At 48.7% G+C, this 16,599-nt stretch overlaps 1 protein-coding gene across 2 annotated transcripts; it reads left to right on the top strand.

Moving 5' to 3' along the window:
- The first annotated feature begins 281 nt into the window (after window positions 1-281).
- On the top strand, window positions 282-15,432 carry DUSP26 (dual specificity phosphatase 26). 2 transcript variants are annotated; one of them, XM_083480779.1, is made up of 4 exons: window positions 282-669; window positions 8,726-8,997; window positions 10,197-10,411; window positions 13,245-15,432. In XM_083480779.1, exons 2-4 carry the CDS (start codon window positions 8,819-8,821, stop codon window positions 13,442-13,444), a joined length of 594 nt encoding a protein of 197 aa, XP_083336905.1. In that variant the 5' UTR covers window positions 282-669; window positions 8,726-8,818; the 3' UTR covers window positions 13,445-15,432. The 2 variants fall into 2 exon arrangements, with proteins under 2 accessions (XP_083336905.1, XP_083336904.1); XM_083480778.1 differs by having other exon boundaries at window positions 290-669; window positions 8,721-8,997.
- Window positions 15,433-16,599: the final 1,167 nt, after the last annotated feature.

Raw genomic sequence — 16,599 nt, 5'->3', positions numbered from 1 at the left:
AGTAGCCCCCAACTGGGGTATGGATTTTGTTCTGTCTCTAACATCCAGATGAGGACTAGCTCTCATAACTATTATGTGGGGGGTTGTGTTTTTTTAATGTATTTCCCTTTTCTTACTAGTGAAATGTTTTTCTCCCAGCTTGGATTGGATGAAAAATGTGGCACAGCAGCCCAGACCTAGCTTAACAATGGCTTTGCCGGCTGCATTTGCCCTGTGGGGTTATCGGCTGGCTGTCCCTGCTCCCAACAATGGCCTTGCATTCGTTTGCATGAACTAACATATTAATCACAGTGAAGGGTCTGCGTCGGGCTTTCGCATGGTAGCACAGGTGTGCTCCTGTGTTGCCGTGCAGACTGAAGCGAGCGAGCGAGCGTGTGGTGCATCTGTGGCGTGTGTTTGCACGTGCCTGCTCTCTCTGACTGGCTGTCTCCTGAGCTGCTACTCTACTCTCTCTCACCCATTCACTGTCTAATAGGAAACAAATCTGCCCCTGGACATGCCAGGGCTTAAAATAGATGTTGAGACAGCAGCCTTTCCCCTTCTTCAGCAGCAACAGCGTCAGTAGCAGGAGCAGCAGCAGCAAGGAGAGGGAGAGCAGAGGAGATGGCCGACTAGATCTGAAGGAGAAGCCTTCTTTCCCAGCTGAGAAAAAGCAGAGCCTTGACAAAGGTAAAGTAACTGGGGCCAGCTGGCTCTCTTGTTGTCTCTTTGTGGCACTTCCATTGCAGGACAGAGCCTGTGGCTTCCTTGGTGTTTCCCCCTTGCGCTGTGCCAGCAAGGAGACGCTTCTGCCTGTCCTCTCTCGGAGAAGCTGCCATTTAGAAGAAGAAGCAGGCTATTCGATGCTTTGCATGTTTGTATGTGGCAGGGAACTGTGGCAGAACTTTGGCAGGATCGAGGCTTGTTGGAGTGGGAGGTCTCAGGCTGCATGCATGAGCCTGTGGTATTTACTCTCTGCTACCTAACTTGTCATCCCAACAGTGCAGCCGAAGGAAAACAAGAGCCAGATTCATGCTGATGTGCATATAAGGGTGGGGTATCTATGGGTCACATAGTTCAGGGGATTGATCCTGGTCTCAAAGAAAATGTGCCTCCTTCCCAAACACTGCTGCCACGCAGAACTCGTTCTTGGAGCTCATGTCTTTCAAAACATATCAAAGCTCTTGAAAGGCTGCTTTTTGGCAAAAAAATTTGCCAGGCTAAGAACCAGCGCAATTGGGCATGTGGATAATTTTGGAAGGACTGAGGGGGGTAGAGTTGAGGACTCTGCTTGGCTTTTAGGCTTAAACTGGATACCTCGAGCCAGAGACGTCTTCTTCACACTCAGTCTCATTTTTCTGCCTCTGTAAAGTGGGAACAATTGTGGCCTCCCACTGAGAGGACAGATAAAATAAGGGCTCTTATGCATGAAACCCTGTGAAAAAGATAGATAACAAGGAGAGAGTTGCGCAGCATGGGAACATGGCTTCTTATCTTGCTCGTCTTATGAGGCTGGGAAGCAAGGCAGACAAAACAACAAGCAGGAGGCAGTCTCTACTTTCCCCTCTGCTAGTGCTCCGGTGGGAGCATTAAAAGAGCAGTGCATCGTGTGCAACATCGTGCAGGAAGAAAAACATCTCCCTTCCCACCCCACGCGTGTATTCTGAACAGGGCTGGTCCATGGAGAGGAGTGGATCTGTTGCATCTGATCTCCAGCCTGGAAGGGTGCCCCACCCAGTGCTTGATTCCCGTTAAGCTAAATGACCATCGGCTACCAATCCTTTAGAAACGCAGCTGCCTTGCTGCAAAAGCCACAGGCCCCAGATGAGCTGTTCCAGGAGGGCCGGGGAACCTGTGGCTCCCCAGATGTTGTTGGACTCCGTTTCCCATCAGCCCCAGACAGCATGGCCACCGGTCAGGGATGAAGGGAGTTGCAGTCCAGCCATATCTGGAGGAATCTTGTTTTCCCACCTCTGTGTTATAGCCCAGTAGATGGAAAAGCTTTATTTCCCTTCACAGGCTTGTAAAACCTTCCCCTGCTGGGTTAAAGCACTCAGGTTTCAGACTGGCTGCCACCCCTGAATGTAATACTTTATTCTGATGTAGCAATGAAAGAGAGAGTTGTTGTTTTTCTACTCCTGGACCTTCTCATGAAGGGTAACGAAGAGATGGTGTTGGCACTCAGCTCACTGGCCTGAAGTCCCCCTCCTTGAACTGTCTGCTATCAGGGGCTCAAGCAGACTCCTCCATCCCCCATTTTGTTCACAATCCACAGGATGCAGAGTCCTTATAAAAGCAGTTCTGCTTTCAATCGGTAAACAAGGGGAAGATAGAGAAACCACCGCCGTGTGTGAGGGCATCCCTGTTTCACTCCCAGACCGATACGCAGGCACAGCTTGGGCCAAGTTCAGAAAGTACAGAGCAATATTCTAAACAATTTTACGCAATTCAGAAACAACCAATCATTTCTGGTGATTGTGTTAAGCATGTGTGTATGTGCACCCATTTCTGAACACGATGCGATATCCTCTGCATTACCCAGTTCAGATTTTTGGTATTATCATTTTTGCCTGGCACCACACCCAGCAGCAAAGGCTCCAGAGAAAGCTGTCCTCTTGAAGCAAGTCAGCACCAAAGTGGATGTGACAGAGTGATGGAGCCTATGCTTTGAAATCAGACATTCCCAGCAGTTCTGAATGAAGACATGTAGCCACCTGAGATGGCCCAGCAAATACCACGGTCTGCTTTTCTTTTTCCTCTTCCTCCTCATGCTCTGTACTTTGACTTTTGCCTCTGCTACAGCAAGGGCAGGTGAATCAACAGGCTGTCACCTGTTCAGAAGGTGGGCAGTTCGAATCCCCGCGACGGAGTGAGCTCCCATTGCTCGGTCTCTGCTCCTGCCAACCTAGGAGCTCAAAAGCACGAAGTGCAAGTAGATAAATAGGTACCGCTCCGGCGGGAAGGTAAACAGCGTTTCCGTGTGCTGCTCTGGTTCTCCAGAAGCAGCTTATTCATGCTGGCCACATGACCCAGAAGCTGTACGCCGGCTCCCTCGGCCTGTAAAGTGAGATGAGCGTCGCAACCCCAGAGTTGTCTGCAACTGGACCTAATGGTCATGGGTCCCTTTACCTTTACCTTACAGCAAGGGCAGGTGAGTCAACAGGCTGTCACCCAACAATGACTCACTCAGAAGAAGGACCCTATATCAAGGAGTGAGGAATCTTCAGCCCAGGGACCCAGTGAGCCCTTCCAAGCATCTCTCTCTGATCCTCAAAACTAACCCTTTTTTGCTATCCCAACTTCAGAACCTGAGAGTTTTTGCCAGGCTGGAATTTGTCCTTGAACTCTGGAAGGGCTCTTACTTTGAGGGATAGAGAGGGATTGTGTGGAAATCAGCCTCCTGTACAAAGGTCAATTTTACACCTGCTGCCCTGCCCACTTTGGCCTCTGGCCTCACCCAACACCGGCATGTCTACAGGGTCAGTCTCAAACTGAGACCTTGTATCAGAGCAAGTGGCTATTTTTCTGGGGCAAGGTGTCGATTCTTTCTGAAGTTCAAAGGGCATTTGTCACGGCAGCAAAGCCATGGATAGTCTCTCCAAGGCCACTTCCCCCCACAATGCCTTGCTCTGAGGAGTGACTCTTTCTCAGAGTAAGGCATGAGGAGCAACAGAGGAGATGTGGATGGGCAGTGGGCAGCCTAGAGAAGAGTTTGGATTTGATATCCCGCTTTATCACTACCCTAAAGAGTTTCAAAGCAGCTAACGTTTTCCTTTCCCTTCCTCCCCCACAACAAACACTATGTGAGGTGTATCTGAAGAAGTGTGCATGCACACGAAAGCTCATACCAAGAACTAACTTAGTTGGTCTTTAAGGTGCTACTGGAAGGAATTTTTTTATTTTGACTATGTGAGGTGAGTGAGGCTGAGAGATTTCAGAGACGTGTGATTAGCCCAAGGTCACCCAGCAGCTGCATGTGGAGGAGCGGGGAAGCGAACCCGGTTCACCAGATTACGAGTCCACCGCTCTTAACCACTACACCACACTGGCTCCTCCTAGAGGAGGCACCACTGCACTGCTCCTCAAAGTCCTCTGCTTAAGATGTGTCTCAAATGGCCTAAACGAGAGGGCTAGCCATGGGCCTCAGGTTCAGTCCCTAGCATCGCTCCACAGGATCAGACAACAGAGGGTGCAAAAGACCCTCTGCCTGGGATTCTGAAGAACTGCTGCCTGTCAGAGTACCAGGGGTCAGCAAACTTTTTTCAGCAGGGGGCCGCTCCACTGGCCCTCAGACCTTCGGGGGGGGGGGCAGACTGCATTTTGGAAAAATAATATGAACGAATTCCTATGCCACACAAATAACCCAGAGGTGCATTTTAAATAAAAGGACACATTCTACTCATGTAAAAACATGCTGATTCCCAGACAGTCCGCAGGGTGGATTTAGAAGGCAGTTGGGCCGGATCCAGCCCCCAGGCCTTAGTTTGCCTACCCATGGAGTACACAGCACTGGGCTTGGTTGAAAAATAATCGGACCCAGCAGAGGCCATTTTTAATATTCTGAAAGAACTTCCTAATAGCTGCAGCTGCAATGCTCCCAGCCTCCCAGAATGGGTTTGGCACCTCCTATCTCCTCTGCAAAAAGTGGATTCCCCCAACCTGATTCTGACAGAAAAGAGCTGGGAAGTAGCAGGCTGAACATATTCCAAAGTTCAGCAAGAGAGAGTCAGATAGATTGATACAACAGCAGCATTTGGATAGGCATACGATGAAGTGATCCCTGGGCACAGTTCCTGAAATGAGAGGTGCCAGAGACCCCTAATGTCCAGCTTTTGTGATGTCTGCCTGAGGTTACTCGGTGGTGAGAGAACAAAATTCTGCACCTTCTCCAGGGAGCACCAGCTCTTTAGGACAACTTCATACATGCTAAAGCTGCGTCTTCACTGGGCATTTGCCACTGAATAGTCACACATGGTGAACTCACTTTTAACAGGACATGTGCATGAAATCATGGGGAAGGTTTTGCATGTTTTTCGTGTTTTGCCTGTTCAGCTTCTGTTTGTTTGTTTTCCAGAGCTCAGAAAAGCTGCCCTTTTTTAGCTCCAGGGAGTAGCTGCACAATTTCTGCAGGTGTCCGTGGACTATTGTGTTGCTATTGTGACCAGCTACGGCCTGCATAGATTACTCTAGCCATTTCCTAAGAGCAACTCTGGCATTTTAACCCTCCATTTTCCAAACAGCATTGCTTTTATATCTAATCCCTCCAAACCACTGGGCCTTAAATTGCATTGGGAAAGATAATGATTAGGGTGTATTTAGCCCTGTTTCAATGCACAGTAGTCCTAATGAAAATCCCCCTCACCCACAAACCTTTGGGGCTGAAGAAAGGGAGGCTGCCCACTTGGCAGGACATGGTACGAGTCGCTGTTCCACTTCTAGCTGAAAGCAACACAGCAACAATTGGGTGTTGCTAAATTATCCACAGCTGGAAAGCACCTTAAGACATTGGGAAAAGATTCCCAACTGTGGCCCTGGTGCGTTCTGGCTCAGATTATACCCCCGGTGTCACAATGCAGAAGCAGAGCAATTCAACTCGGCAGTTTTGAGAGCCAGGAAAGTGAGCTTCAGGTTATATAGGAAGGTGTCTTGGGGACCAGATCTAACTCTTTGTCCATCTAGGCCACTGCTGCCTACTCCGACTGGCAGCAGCTCCCTGGGGTCCCAGGCATGGAGGGGAGCTTCCCATCCACCTAAGTGGTCCTTTCAGCTGGAGATGCTGGAAATTAAAACAAGGACATTCTGTATGCAAAAGTCGTATTCTTTCCACTGCATGACAGTTCCTCCCCAAAGAGAGCAGAAATGGGTTTCCTTTTCCTCCTTGGGTTCCTTAAAAACTTTCTGCCCTCCTAGTGGAAAATCAGAGCTCCCCTAAATACCACAAGAGGACCCAAGTGCGTGTGGAGCTGGGTGAATAATTTGTCTTTTTCCTTGTAACGGGGTCAGTGCCAGGGTGGAGATATCTTGATTTTTGTTTTCCTTCTCCTCCAGCTCCTGGCTGTCTCTGTACAAAGCTCCTGGCACCTGCCAGCCTCCCTCATTACTATTCCTGCCTTGGCAGCCTCTGAGCTGGCAGAGCTGTGCTGGCCAAACATCGTTTTGAAGGAAGGCAGCAGCTGGGCTCATCCCCATCCCAGCTGGTCAGGAGATGCCAGCTCAAAAGCTGAGGAAAACGCCAACCAGCGTTTATTTCTCCTCTGCACATGTGAATTCATTAAAAGTCATGTAAAATGATTGAATGCCCATTATCGAACACTAAAGTGGCAGTTGGGTTTCTTCGCTTGTCTATTTGAACAAGAAAGCAGGTTTCAAATTGTCCAAGTACACGGGCAATCCAATGTAGCGTCAGGCCCCATCTGCACTACAGATTTAAAGCAGGATCATACCACTTTAAACAGCTTCCCCCAAAGAATCCTGGGAACTGTAGTTTGTTAAGGGTGCTAGGAGACTACTATTCCCTTCACAGAGCTACAGTACCCAGAGTTTTTGGAGATGTAGGATTGATTGTTAAACCACTCAGACAATTGTGGTTCTGTGAGAGGAACAAGGGTCTCCTAACAATTCCCAACCAAAGTCCCTTACCAAACTACAACTCCCAGGATTCTTTGGGGGAAACCATGACAGTTTTAAGCAGCTGTGTTGCTGCTTTCAATGCCTGGCACTGATGGGGCCTGAAACAGAAAATGCCAGGCAGGAGCAATGCCAAACTCACCGGGTTCCTGGAGCTCAGGCTATTGAGCCCCCAAACTAGTAGTGTTTCAAGGGCAACACAGCTGCCAAGCCCAATTTGTCCTTTCGAGATCATTCAAAACAACATGTTATCCAAGTGTCCTGTTTACCACAGACCTATTTTCCTATTCCCGTCCCCGTTTTATTCCGCCTTTCTTTCTTTTCTTTTGCAAAAGGCCTTGTAAAATATGTCAGGGAATGCTTATGAAGCCTACGCCACTCTGGAAGCCAGACAAGAATGCTGTGGCTGGACTGCTCACAGGAGTCACTGGCAACATCCTATGTCTCTTTGCTGGGAGACCTGTACTGGTTGCCAGTTTGCTACCAGCCCAGGCACAAGGTTTTTGTGTTCATTCTCAACAACTTGGGCTCCAAGTACCATAAGGCACCTACCGTATTTTTTTGCTCTGTAAGACGCACGTTTTCCCTCCTAAAAAGTAAGGGGAAATGCGTGTGCGTCTTATGGAGCGAATGCAAGCTTCGCAGCTATCCCAGAAGCCAGAACAGCTAGAGAGTGTTGTGCAGCGCTCCCTCTAGCTGTTCTAGCTTCGCATGAAGCCTCCGCAGGGCACGGGGAGCATTCATCCCGTGCCCTGCGGAGGCTTCGCGGGTCTATCCATGGCTTTTGCGGGAGGTGCGGGAAGGGACAGAGCGGGCGGCTCTGTCCCTTCCCCCACCTCCCGCAAAGCCAGGGATAGGCGCACTCCCTTTAAAGAGTTGTGCGGAGTGTGTGTGCGGCTCTTGGGGGAAAGCCTGCAAGCGGCACACACACACTCCACGCTGCTGATGAAAGGGAGCACTGAGCAGAACCTGGGATGCATACAGGCTCTGCTCAGCGCTCCCTTTAAATAATATTTTTTTTCCTTGCACTCCCCCTCTAAAACCTAGGTGTGCCTTATAGTCAGGTGCATCTTATGGAGCAAAAAATACAGTAATTCCTTACGCTTGATCACTGAGAGCTTCTGATAGGACACTTTTTGCAGTCCCTCCAGTGCCCTGAGGCTGAAGGCTCAGCCAAACTTTTGCTTGTCCCACCTCTTTACCAGTCTTTCAGACCCTCCAAGAAGCCATCCCAGTTTCTGATTTATAATAATACTACTACTACTACTACTACTAATAATAATTTCTTTATTATTTACACCCCGCGCATCTGGCTGGGCTTCCCCAGCCACTCTGGGCAGATGTCTTCTAAAAGTCTGGTAGTTGTTGTTCTCTTTGACATCTGGTGGGAGGGCGTTCCACAGGGCGGGTACCACTACCGAGAAGGCCCTCTGCCTGGTTCCCTGTAACTTCAATTCTTACAGTGAGGGAACCACTGGAAGACTCTCAGAGAAGAACCTCAGTGTCCTGGTAGAACGATGGGGGTGGAGGCACTCCTTTAGATATTGATTTGATCCTGGAATGTCCTAGAGCCCTCCCACCTCATTCCCAAAGCTGAGAAACCACTAGCTATGCTTTGGGGAGAAGGGAGGAGGACTCTAGGACCCTGTCTGAGCCCTCATGCTTCCTCCCCAAAGCCCACTGCCTCCCTTACCCAGCTTTGGGAAGGCAGCACGAAGGCTGCAGTGGTGGGTGTCAAATATTGATGGGGGCCACCAAATAAAGCATTGAGGGCCACATGTTTGGAAAGCTCTGATTTATCCCCACCTACAGTAGAGGGCAGCCTACTAATGTGGATCAAAAGGATGCAAGAAAACAAGATCCCATCATGTTGGAATAAGTTATGTTTTGATTTTGTGGTTTAGCATTGCTTATATTTTGAATTGCATATGGGAAAAACACCATAATCTTTCCAGTGCTTAAGGCCTGTACCAGTCTTAATCCAGCCCTGGTTTACCCACTGCTGTCAGTGCTCTAGCCCCATCAAGGACTCCTTGCTTTAGCCATTTCCATTTTTAACAGGATCCGGAAGGCTGGGATGTGGTCCTGCTAATACCACCTGTGCTCTCTTCCAGTTTAGAAACCGACCGTGGGTGGTGGTCGCAGCAGAAACACTGCCCCGCCCCAGCCCCCTCAAGAGGCCCGGGATGCAAGGGGGGGCTTGGCGGCACCAATGGCCTTCTTGTCCCGGTTCTCCCGGAACGGATCCAGGGCTCCCAGCCGGCGGATTCACGATGACACCGTCAGCCACCCCATCCTCAGCGTCTTCGAGTTGGAGAGGCTGCTCTACACGGGGAAGACAGCCTGCAACCATGCCGACGAAGTGTGGCCAGGACTCTACCTGGGAGATCAGTACGTACCAGCCCAGATGTCACTGTGGGGATGGTGGTGGGGAGGAAGTCCTGTGATCTACAGCTGCTAAGGAACTGGAGGGCATGCATGACATTGCCTACTATCAGGGACTGGGCAGAGGAGGAATGGTGGAGACCACCTCCCCATCCTGACCCCTCTAGGGAGGAGGAAGAAGACAGTACAGTGGTACCTTGGTTGCGAACAGGATCCGTTCCAGAGGCACGTTCGCAACATGAAAGGAATGCAACCCACAGTGGCGCATCTACGCACATGCGGGTTGCGATTCACTGCTTTTGCACATGCGCGTTACGTCATGCGGCACGTCTGCGCATGCGCAAGTGGCGAAACCTGGAAGTAACCCTTTCTGGTACTTCCGGGTTGCCGCAGGATGCAACCTGAAAAAACGTAACATGAAGCAAATGTAACAAGAGGTATGACTGTATAGATTTACAACAGGGGTTTGAGGGAGGTCACAGGTCAGAGGCAGATGAGGCGGAAAGTTGGGAAATAATGGTAGAGGAGGAGGCAGGACCGGAATGGCAGTTGGCTGGCATGAAAGCCTTCCAGACCCCCCATCTGCCAGAACCTGGCAAGCCTTAAAAGTAGGAGAGCAAAGAGCTCCAAGACAGAAAGCAACGTAGCAGCACCCGTAGAAGTGATGAATGAGGAAGTGGGAGAGACGAGGGGTTGGAGATTCACTTGGGACAACGTCATTATCCAGGAGGCTGGGTTCTATAATAATATTTATTTATTTATTTATTATTTCCACCCTGCCCATCTGGCTGGGTTTCCCCAGCCACTCTGGGCGGCTTTCAGCAGAACATTAAAAGCAGAATAGAACTTCAAACATTAAAAGCCCTAAACAGGGCTGCCTTCAGATGTCTTCTATAGCCTCTCTCTGTTATATTGAAATAAAAAAGGACAGTAAGAAACTTTTCCTTGTTTTCATACTTACCTGGGCAACCAGCCAGGAGCTGCTGACAGCTTCCTGGCACCTACAGAAGACAAATCTCCATTTCTCTCTCTGTTTCTCATGTTTCCTATTCTGAAGTTCGTTCCACCCCCTTTTCTGCATCCATTTGAGTTTTCTGTTTAAAAGCCTGCACGAGCAACCTTGCTCCTTTATGTGCACAGCAGCCAGCTGCACTGAGAGGGCTGCTTAACAAGCTTCCCTGCTCCATCTTCTTCCCCCCATGTAGAGATATAGCTGCCAACCGCCGGGAGCTGGCACGCCTGAACATCACCCACATCCTCAATGCCTCGCACAGCAAGTGGCGGGGAGGGGCCGATTACTATGAAGGCACTGGCATCTGCTACCTGGGCATTGAGGCCCACGACTCGCCCACTTTTGACATGAGCCCCTACTTTGATCCCGCCGCTGACTTCATCCACAAAGCGCTGAGCAGGACTGGAGGTGAGTCCATTTCGGGAAGTAGCTTGATGGCCCAACTTTTTGCAGAACTGAACAGGTCTCCCTACCATTGGTGAGAGTTTCACGTTGGGGGAACAATGCTCTGGATGGAAGTAGGAGTGGTGCCTGTGAGCACATTGTCATGGGATTGGTGTGCTGAGACCTGTGGTGGGCCTGTTAAAGGGTAGAAGAGTATTGGGAAATAATTCATAATGAATCAAAAAAAATGTTTAAAAGTACTTTTCCCAAAACAAATCAGAGTCCTTTTTGTTGAGGAAAATTCAGATGGAAATTCCCATGTGTCAAAAAAGGTTATTTATGTATGCCACTACTGCGGCCCGTGTTTCATTAGCCCCAAAATGGAAAGCGAGTGAGGTCCTATCTAAAGAAGATTGGCAACTTAAACTGATGAACTATGTGCAGCTTGCGGACCTAACATATAGAATAAGAGAACAAGAAGAACATACGTTTAAATAAGATTGGAAGATGTTTATTAAATATATGGAAAATAACTGTGTACAGCTGAAAATGCTGGCAGCATTAAGATAAATTCAACAGTGTAAACAAGTTTTGATGGATGTAATAATGGAATACTGAATGGTTTAGTTTATGTAAAATATACAGGGATTTATTATGATATGAAAAAATGAACCATGGAAAGAGAAGAAGGGAAGTCAATGACACTTTTAGGTTGTTTAAATGAATATTTTAGATTGTAAAACAGAAAATTTAATAAAAATTATACACACAAAAAAAAGAGATTCTTTCCCATAGTGAGAGATTAACTGTTACACGCAGACTATATCCATAGCATATAATTAAAGCGCGTGGCTTTCCCCTGCCCCCAACCCAAGAATCCTGAGAACTGTAGTTTGTTGCAGGTGCTTGAAATGGCAGCTCTGTGCATGGAATCAGGGTCCCCTAAAAACTCAGTTCCCAAGAAACTTGGGGGAGAAGCCAAGATCACTGGGTGATCTTGGGCCAATCACTACCTTTCAGTTTGCTCTACTTTGCAGGCTTGCTGTGAGGAGAAAGTAGAAAGGGAGGACTGTGTGTGCTGCCTTGAGCATCTTGGAGGAAAAGCTGAACACAAAAGTAAAAAGTCTGTGAGCCAGTGCACACTTACCTGAAAATAAACCCTGCTGAACATTGCAGGATTTATCTCTGAGTATCTATGCATAGCGTAAAGGGACGCGGGTGGTGCTGTGGGTTAAACCACAGAGCCTAGGGCTTGACAATCAGAAGGTCAGCGGTTCGAATCCCCGCGACGGAGTGAGCTGCTGTTGCTCAGTCCCTGCTCCTGCCAACCTAGCAGTTCGAAAGCACGTCAAAGTGCAAGTAGATAAATAGGTACCACTCCGGCGGGAAGGTAAACGGTGTTTCCGTGCACTGATCTGGTTCGCCAGAAGCGGCTTAGTCATGCTGGCCACATGACCCGGAAGCTGTACACCAGCTCCCTCGGCCAATAAAGTGAGATGAGCGCCGCAACCCCAGAGTCGGCCATGACTGAGCCTAATGCTCAGGGGTCCCTTTAGCTTTACCTGTATGCATAGCGTAGAATCATAGAATCATAGAATCATAGAGTTGGAAGAGACCACAAGGGCCATCGAGTCCAACCCCCTGCCAAGCAGGAAACAGGGGAGGCATTTTTTTTAGGGAGTGCTACCAGGTGCCCCCAGAACAGGCTCCCTCATTGGAGCTTGGCTCCAGTGTGCAAGGAAGCTGCAGAGACATTTTCCTCGTGCAACGGCTCAATGCCACCAGCCACAGCTCCACCCCTGGGTCAAGCCTGACCTGGGGGCAGAGAGAGGCTGCGACACACAAGGAAGATGTCAAGTATCTTGCCTGGCTGCAGTTCTGCTACACCACTGGCGCATCATATATTTGTTTTTGACGTGTCTAAACTGCCCATCACCCTGATGGATCCCAGGGCAGTGTACAGCAAGGAAAAGATGCATCTTCATGCACCAGTAAAATTGAGGACTTGTCCACACTTCTGCTCGTCCTGTGTCTAGAATGCATGGGCACAAGCAATTTTCCACTTGATCCACGCAGTGTGGTCATTGTCCTGTGGAAATTGGGGACCTTTTTCAGGCAAACAGCCACAATCCCTCCTGGGAAATTTCCCGGGGCCATCTGCCAATGGTGGGTGGGGCCAGCTGCAAAAGTAGGTGGAGCAACCATGCAAATTTTACCTTTGTGTGATAGCCTACTTTCTACACACACACACACACACACACACACACACACACACACACCTCTTTATTCTCCATCCAGGGATGCAAGAGGCATGATCAGAGTTCAAGGATACATTCCGACCAAGTGAAAACACTCAAGGGGAGTGAAAAATAGGACATGAGGGCCAGATAGTAATGCCTGGAAGGCTACACGTGGCTCCCATTCTTGAGGTCCCTCACTCCTGTGTTCCAAACCAAATGAGGATGGAAATATAAGGTTGTGCTGGGGGAGGGAATCTCTCTGGGGTTATTTAAATTGGTGGCATTCTGGAAGAGATCTTTGCTGAGGTGCACCTCTAACCTTACGGGCCATAAATGCCTCAGCTGCCATTTGATATTCAATGGTGCACTTTAGCTACTCTCAGATAATGGTTTTAATGCGGTTGGGAGCTCTTCAGATTGCAATCTGCATTACTTCAGTTTATTCTGAATGTGTTTAGTCATCCCTACTGTGTTTGGAAGGCAGGGAGCCTCCTGCTCCTTCTGTTGAGTAGGGCCCTGGACCTCTGGCTCCAAGTCCAACCCTGGTTGCAATACTGTCAACACTTACTTTGTATATCTACATCTAGCACATCTATATCTCCCCTTTCTTCCTGCAGGAAGGATCCTTGTTCACTGTGCCGTGGGGGTGAGCAGATCAGCCACTTTGGTCCTCGCCTACCTCATGATTTACCATCGCTTGACCTTGGTGGAGGCCATAAAGACCGTCAAGGACCACCGAGGCATCATCCCCAACCGGGGGTTCCTACGTCAGTTGGCTGCCCTGGACAACTCCCTCAGGTTGAAACAGAGGCCATGAGTGGAAGGGCCAGAGGGGAAAACAATGTTGGAGCCAGTCCTGAGGCATTCCCAGGCCATAATTTGGGCTCTGGTATCCCTGAACTTCCACAGTTCCCGCCCTGCAGAAGCCCAAGGCCTACAAGGCCTCTAATTTCTAAAGTTAGCTTCAGGTGTCAGCCAGAGGTGAGCTGGCTCAGGTTTCCGAGAGGCAGAGAGTTCCCCAACCCCTCTCTCCATTTCTCCCTCCTTTGGGAAGCCATAAAATGGGGCTCTTCTTGATATCAAGTCTCAACCTCAGACCAGGGGAGCCTTCAGCTATCTAAATCCCCTCAGAGTCCTGTGTGGTGTGGCCTGTCCAAAGTGCTTGGGTAGTTCCTTAATGTATTTTAGCTGTGAGAATAAAGTCCTGCAGAGACTAAATGCATCAGAACATTTTTCCACCCAACAGTGATAGGCAATTATGGCACAAGGGAAGAAGAATAGGTTTGGTTACGGCTAGAGAGCTATGCTGCTGCTGTCTGGGGTGGGGTGAGGAGTAGTCCCAGAACAGCAACTGCCCAAGGGTCCCAGGAACTTAGAAGGGCCTTCCACTGGCGTAAGCCAGCTGCACCCCAATTCATCACCCTCTCTACCAAGCCCACAGGTGCTTTCAGTTACAGGTGCTGCTGCTGCTTTTGAATGGGAGCCAAAATCAGCTCCCTTCCAGAATGGCTGCCCACCATTTTAAGTTACCCAAAATGTAATGCCCTGGACCACAGATTTGTCAAATGTATTGCTTTCACAGCTCTGTAGTCTGAGTTGATCAGTAATTCTTTTGCAGCCACTACAAGCAGGGCTGGGCCCTGCCCTGGTTCAAGGAAGGTTGCTGGGCATGGCCAGGACCATGCAAAGGGGCTGTCTAAAGCCTGGCACTGGCTTGGATGGAATGAAGTACACAGAGCACTATTCTTATTATTTTTAACCATTCTCCATCACTTAATGAGAAAAGAAACTGCATTCAGAAATTGTCAAAGGGGAGAGAAAATGTTGGCGAAATTCTCACAGGCATGGTGTGGGCTTTTCCCCTCTGCTTACTTACTTTCAAGTAGGCCAAGGGGCATTCGTGAGCCTCTTTTCTTCCACTCTAGCTAGCTGGTCAAATATACAGTATATGGAGAATCAAGTCTTTTCTGAAATCCACTGTTGGGTCATACCTTTTTTAGGACCAACCAAACATGTCACCCAAAAGTGGCAAGTTTTGAAGAGGGAGCAAGGCAGCGTCAGCTCCAGAGACCTGCCAGGACCAGCAATGAAAGGAAGTGCCGTTTGAGTGATACCAGGCATAAAGATAAAAAGTTCAATGGTTCCTAGAGCAGAATTGCTGGTTGAGTGGATCCCCCACCTCCTAGAATGGATTTTTTGTTTGTACCAGCTGCTGAAAGTTGAAGGAGCTCAGGTTCATTCTAGGAACCATGGAGGGGGGGAGAGACCATAGATCAGTGGTACGGATATATTTTGCATCCAGGTCCCAGGCTCAATCCCCTGCATCTTCAGGTAGGGCTGGGGGAGTCTCCCTGTCTGAAACCTGGAGAGCTGCTGCCAGTCAATGTAGACAATTCTCTGGCTCTGTATAAGACAACTTCCTATGCTGCTATGAATGGAATGCTTCATCCCTGCTCCATCAACTTGCTCCCTCGCCTACATGTAAGTCCATGCCCTCACCTGCCTTCAGTCACTCATTGCCTGTGGCTACCAGGCGAGGGCTTAAATCAGGCATAGGCAAACTCATCCCTCCAGATGTTTTGGGACTACAACTCCCATCATCCCTGACCAATGGTCCTGTTAGCCGGGGATGATGGGAGCTGTAGTCCCAAAACATCTGGAGGGCACACTTCCAGCTTTGCAGAGTTACCCACAGCAGATCACAGAAAACAGCTCCAACCTGGATACTCCTGCAAGAGTTCCAGCAGCTTTGGCATTTCCTACGCTGGCAATGAAAATAAATTGATGTCGTTGGCTAGAGTGTAATGTCTGTTTTAAAGATGGCTTTCTTCCGCCTGCTCTCCCCCCATTGTTCATTTGGGATGTGGAAGTGGCACAAAAGAAGTTCAAAGGCACTTTTAGCACCAGGTGTGAGAAATGATGCCAAGGCCCTTTTCATCAGTATATAAGGAAAATTAAATCGGAGGTTCTGCACAGCTGTATTATTCAGCAATCCCTTTCCTCCATAGCCATGTTCTTCTTATAGATGCCAACCTCAGTCTGTCGTCATCCAGTTCCTGGCTGCCTGCTTGCCTTCCCACCCAGGTGGCGATCGCAGCTGCCAAGTTCCTCCCCCTTGGTCTCAGTGTTGCCCTTTTAGAACTCAGCAGGGAGAAGGATGGGGACAAAACTAGAATAAGTTGGCTCTGCCTCTCACTGGCTCTGGTCCCACCAACCTTTGGCCTCCCTGCTTTCTGTGCAGAATTATATGTGTGGAAGTTGCCCAGGGTCATTTGACCCTTTAAAATGGTCCTCTTTTTCCTTCCGATAAAAGACTATGCAAAATACTCTCCTTAAAGTTTAAAAATGACGCATTACTTCTACTTGGTACACTGAAACATTTTTACATGAATTTGTATCTGAGACTAATATTTACAGACTGATTGTGAGACACACAGCAGCATAAAACAACACCTGCTGTTCTCACAGTTAAAATTCACTCTCTATACAGCTGATAAATGAACCAGCCGGGGGGGGGGGGGACTGACTACTTTGATGTTAATACTACAGCATTAAGCCTTTGCATAGTATTTTGGAGGCATGATTCCCACACTCTCCACTGCACCAGTCTCAATGGGCATTGGCCCCTACAGCTCACAAGTAAGCCCTGTTCAGCAAAGGGCTTGGGCAACTTCAGTTCAATGTTTGTTGATTGCAGATTCAGTCTCATTGCTTCCTGTTTATGCCCCCCACAGATGCAAGAAGGGGGATAGTTAGTGATGAATACCCGCTTACCTGGGAATCTAGGGTTGCCATATTTTAAAAAGCAAAAAAGAGGACACTATGACAACTCTCATTTTAAATACCCCTACTATTGTGTAAGCTATAGAAGCTGTGAAATATTGCTGAGGGGGGCAGGAGAAGAGAAGAGAAAATCAAATCTTCAACCACCAGTTATGTCTATGTCTCATCCAGAAAGTATAGCCAGAGATA

This window comes from Podarcis liolepis (assembly GCF_965112155.1).
Source record: "Podarcis liolepis genome assembly, chromosome: 16".
NCBI lineage: Eukaryota > Metazoa > Chordata > Lepidosauria > Squamata > Lacertidae > Podarcis > Podarcis liolepis.
Note: the sequence above shows the minus strand (reverse complement) of the source record. Positions and strands in the feature narration are given on the sequence as shown.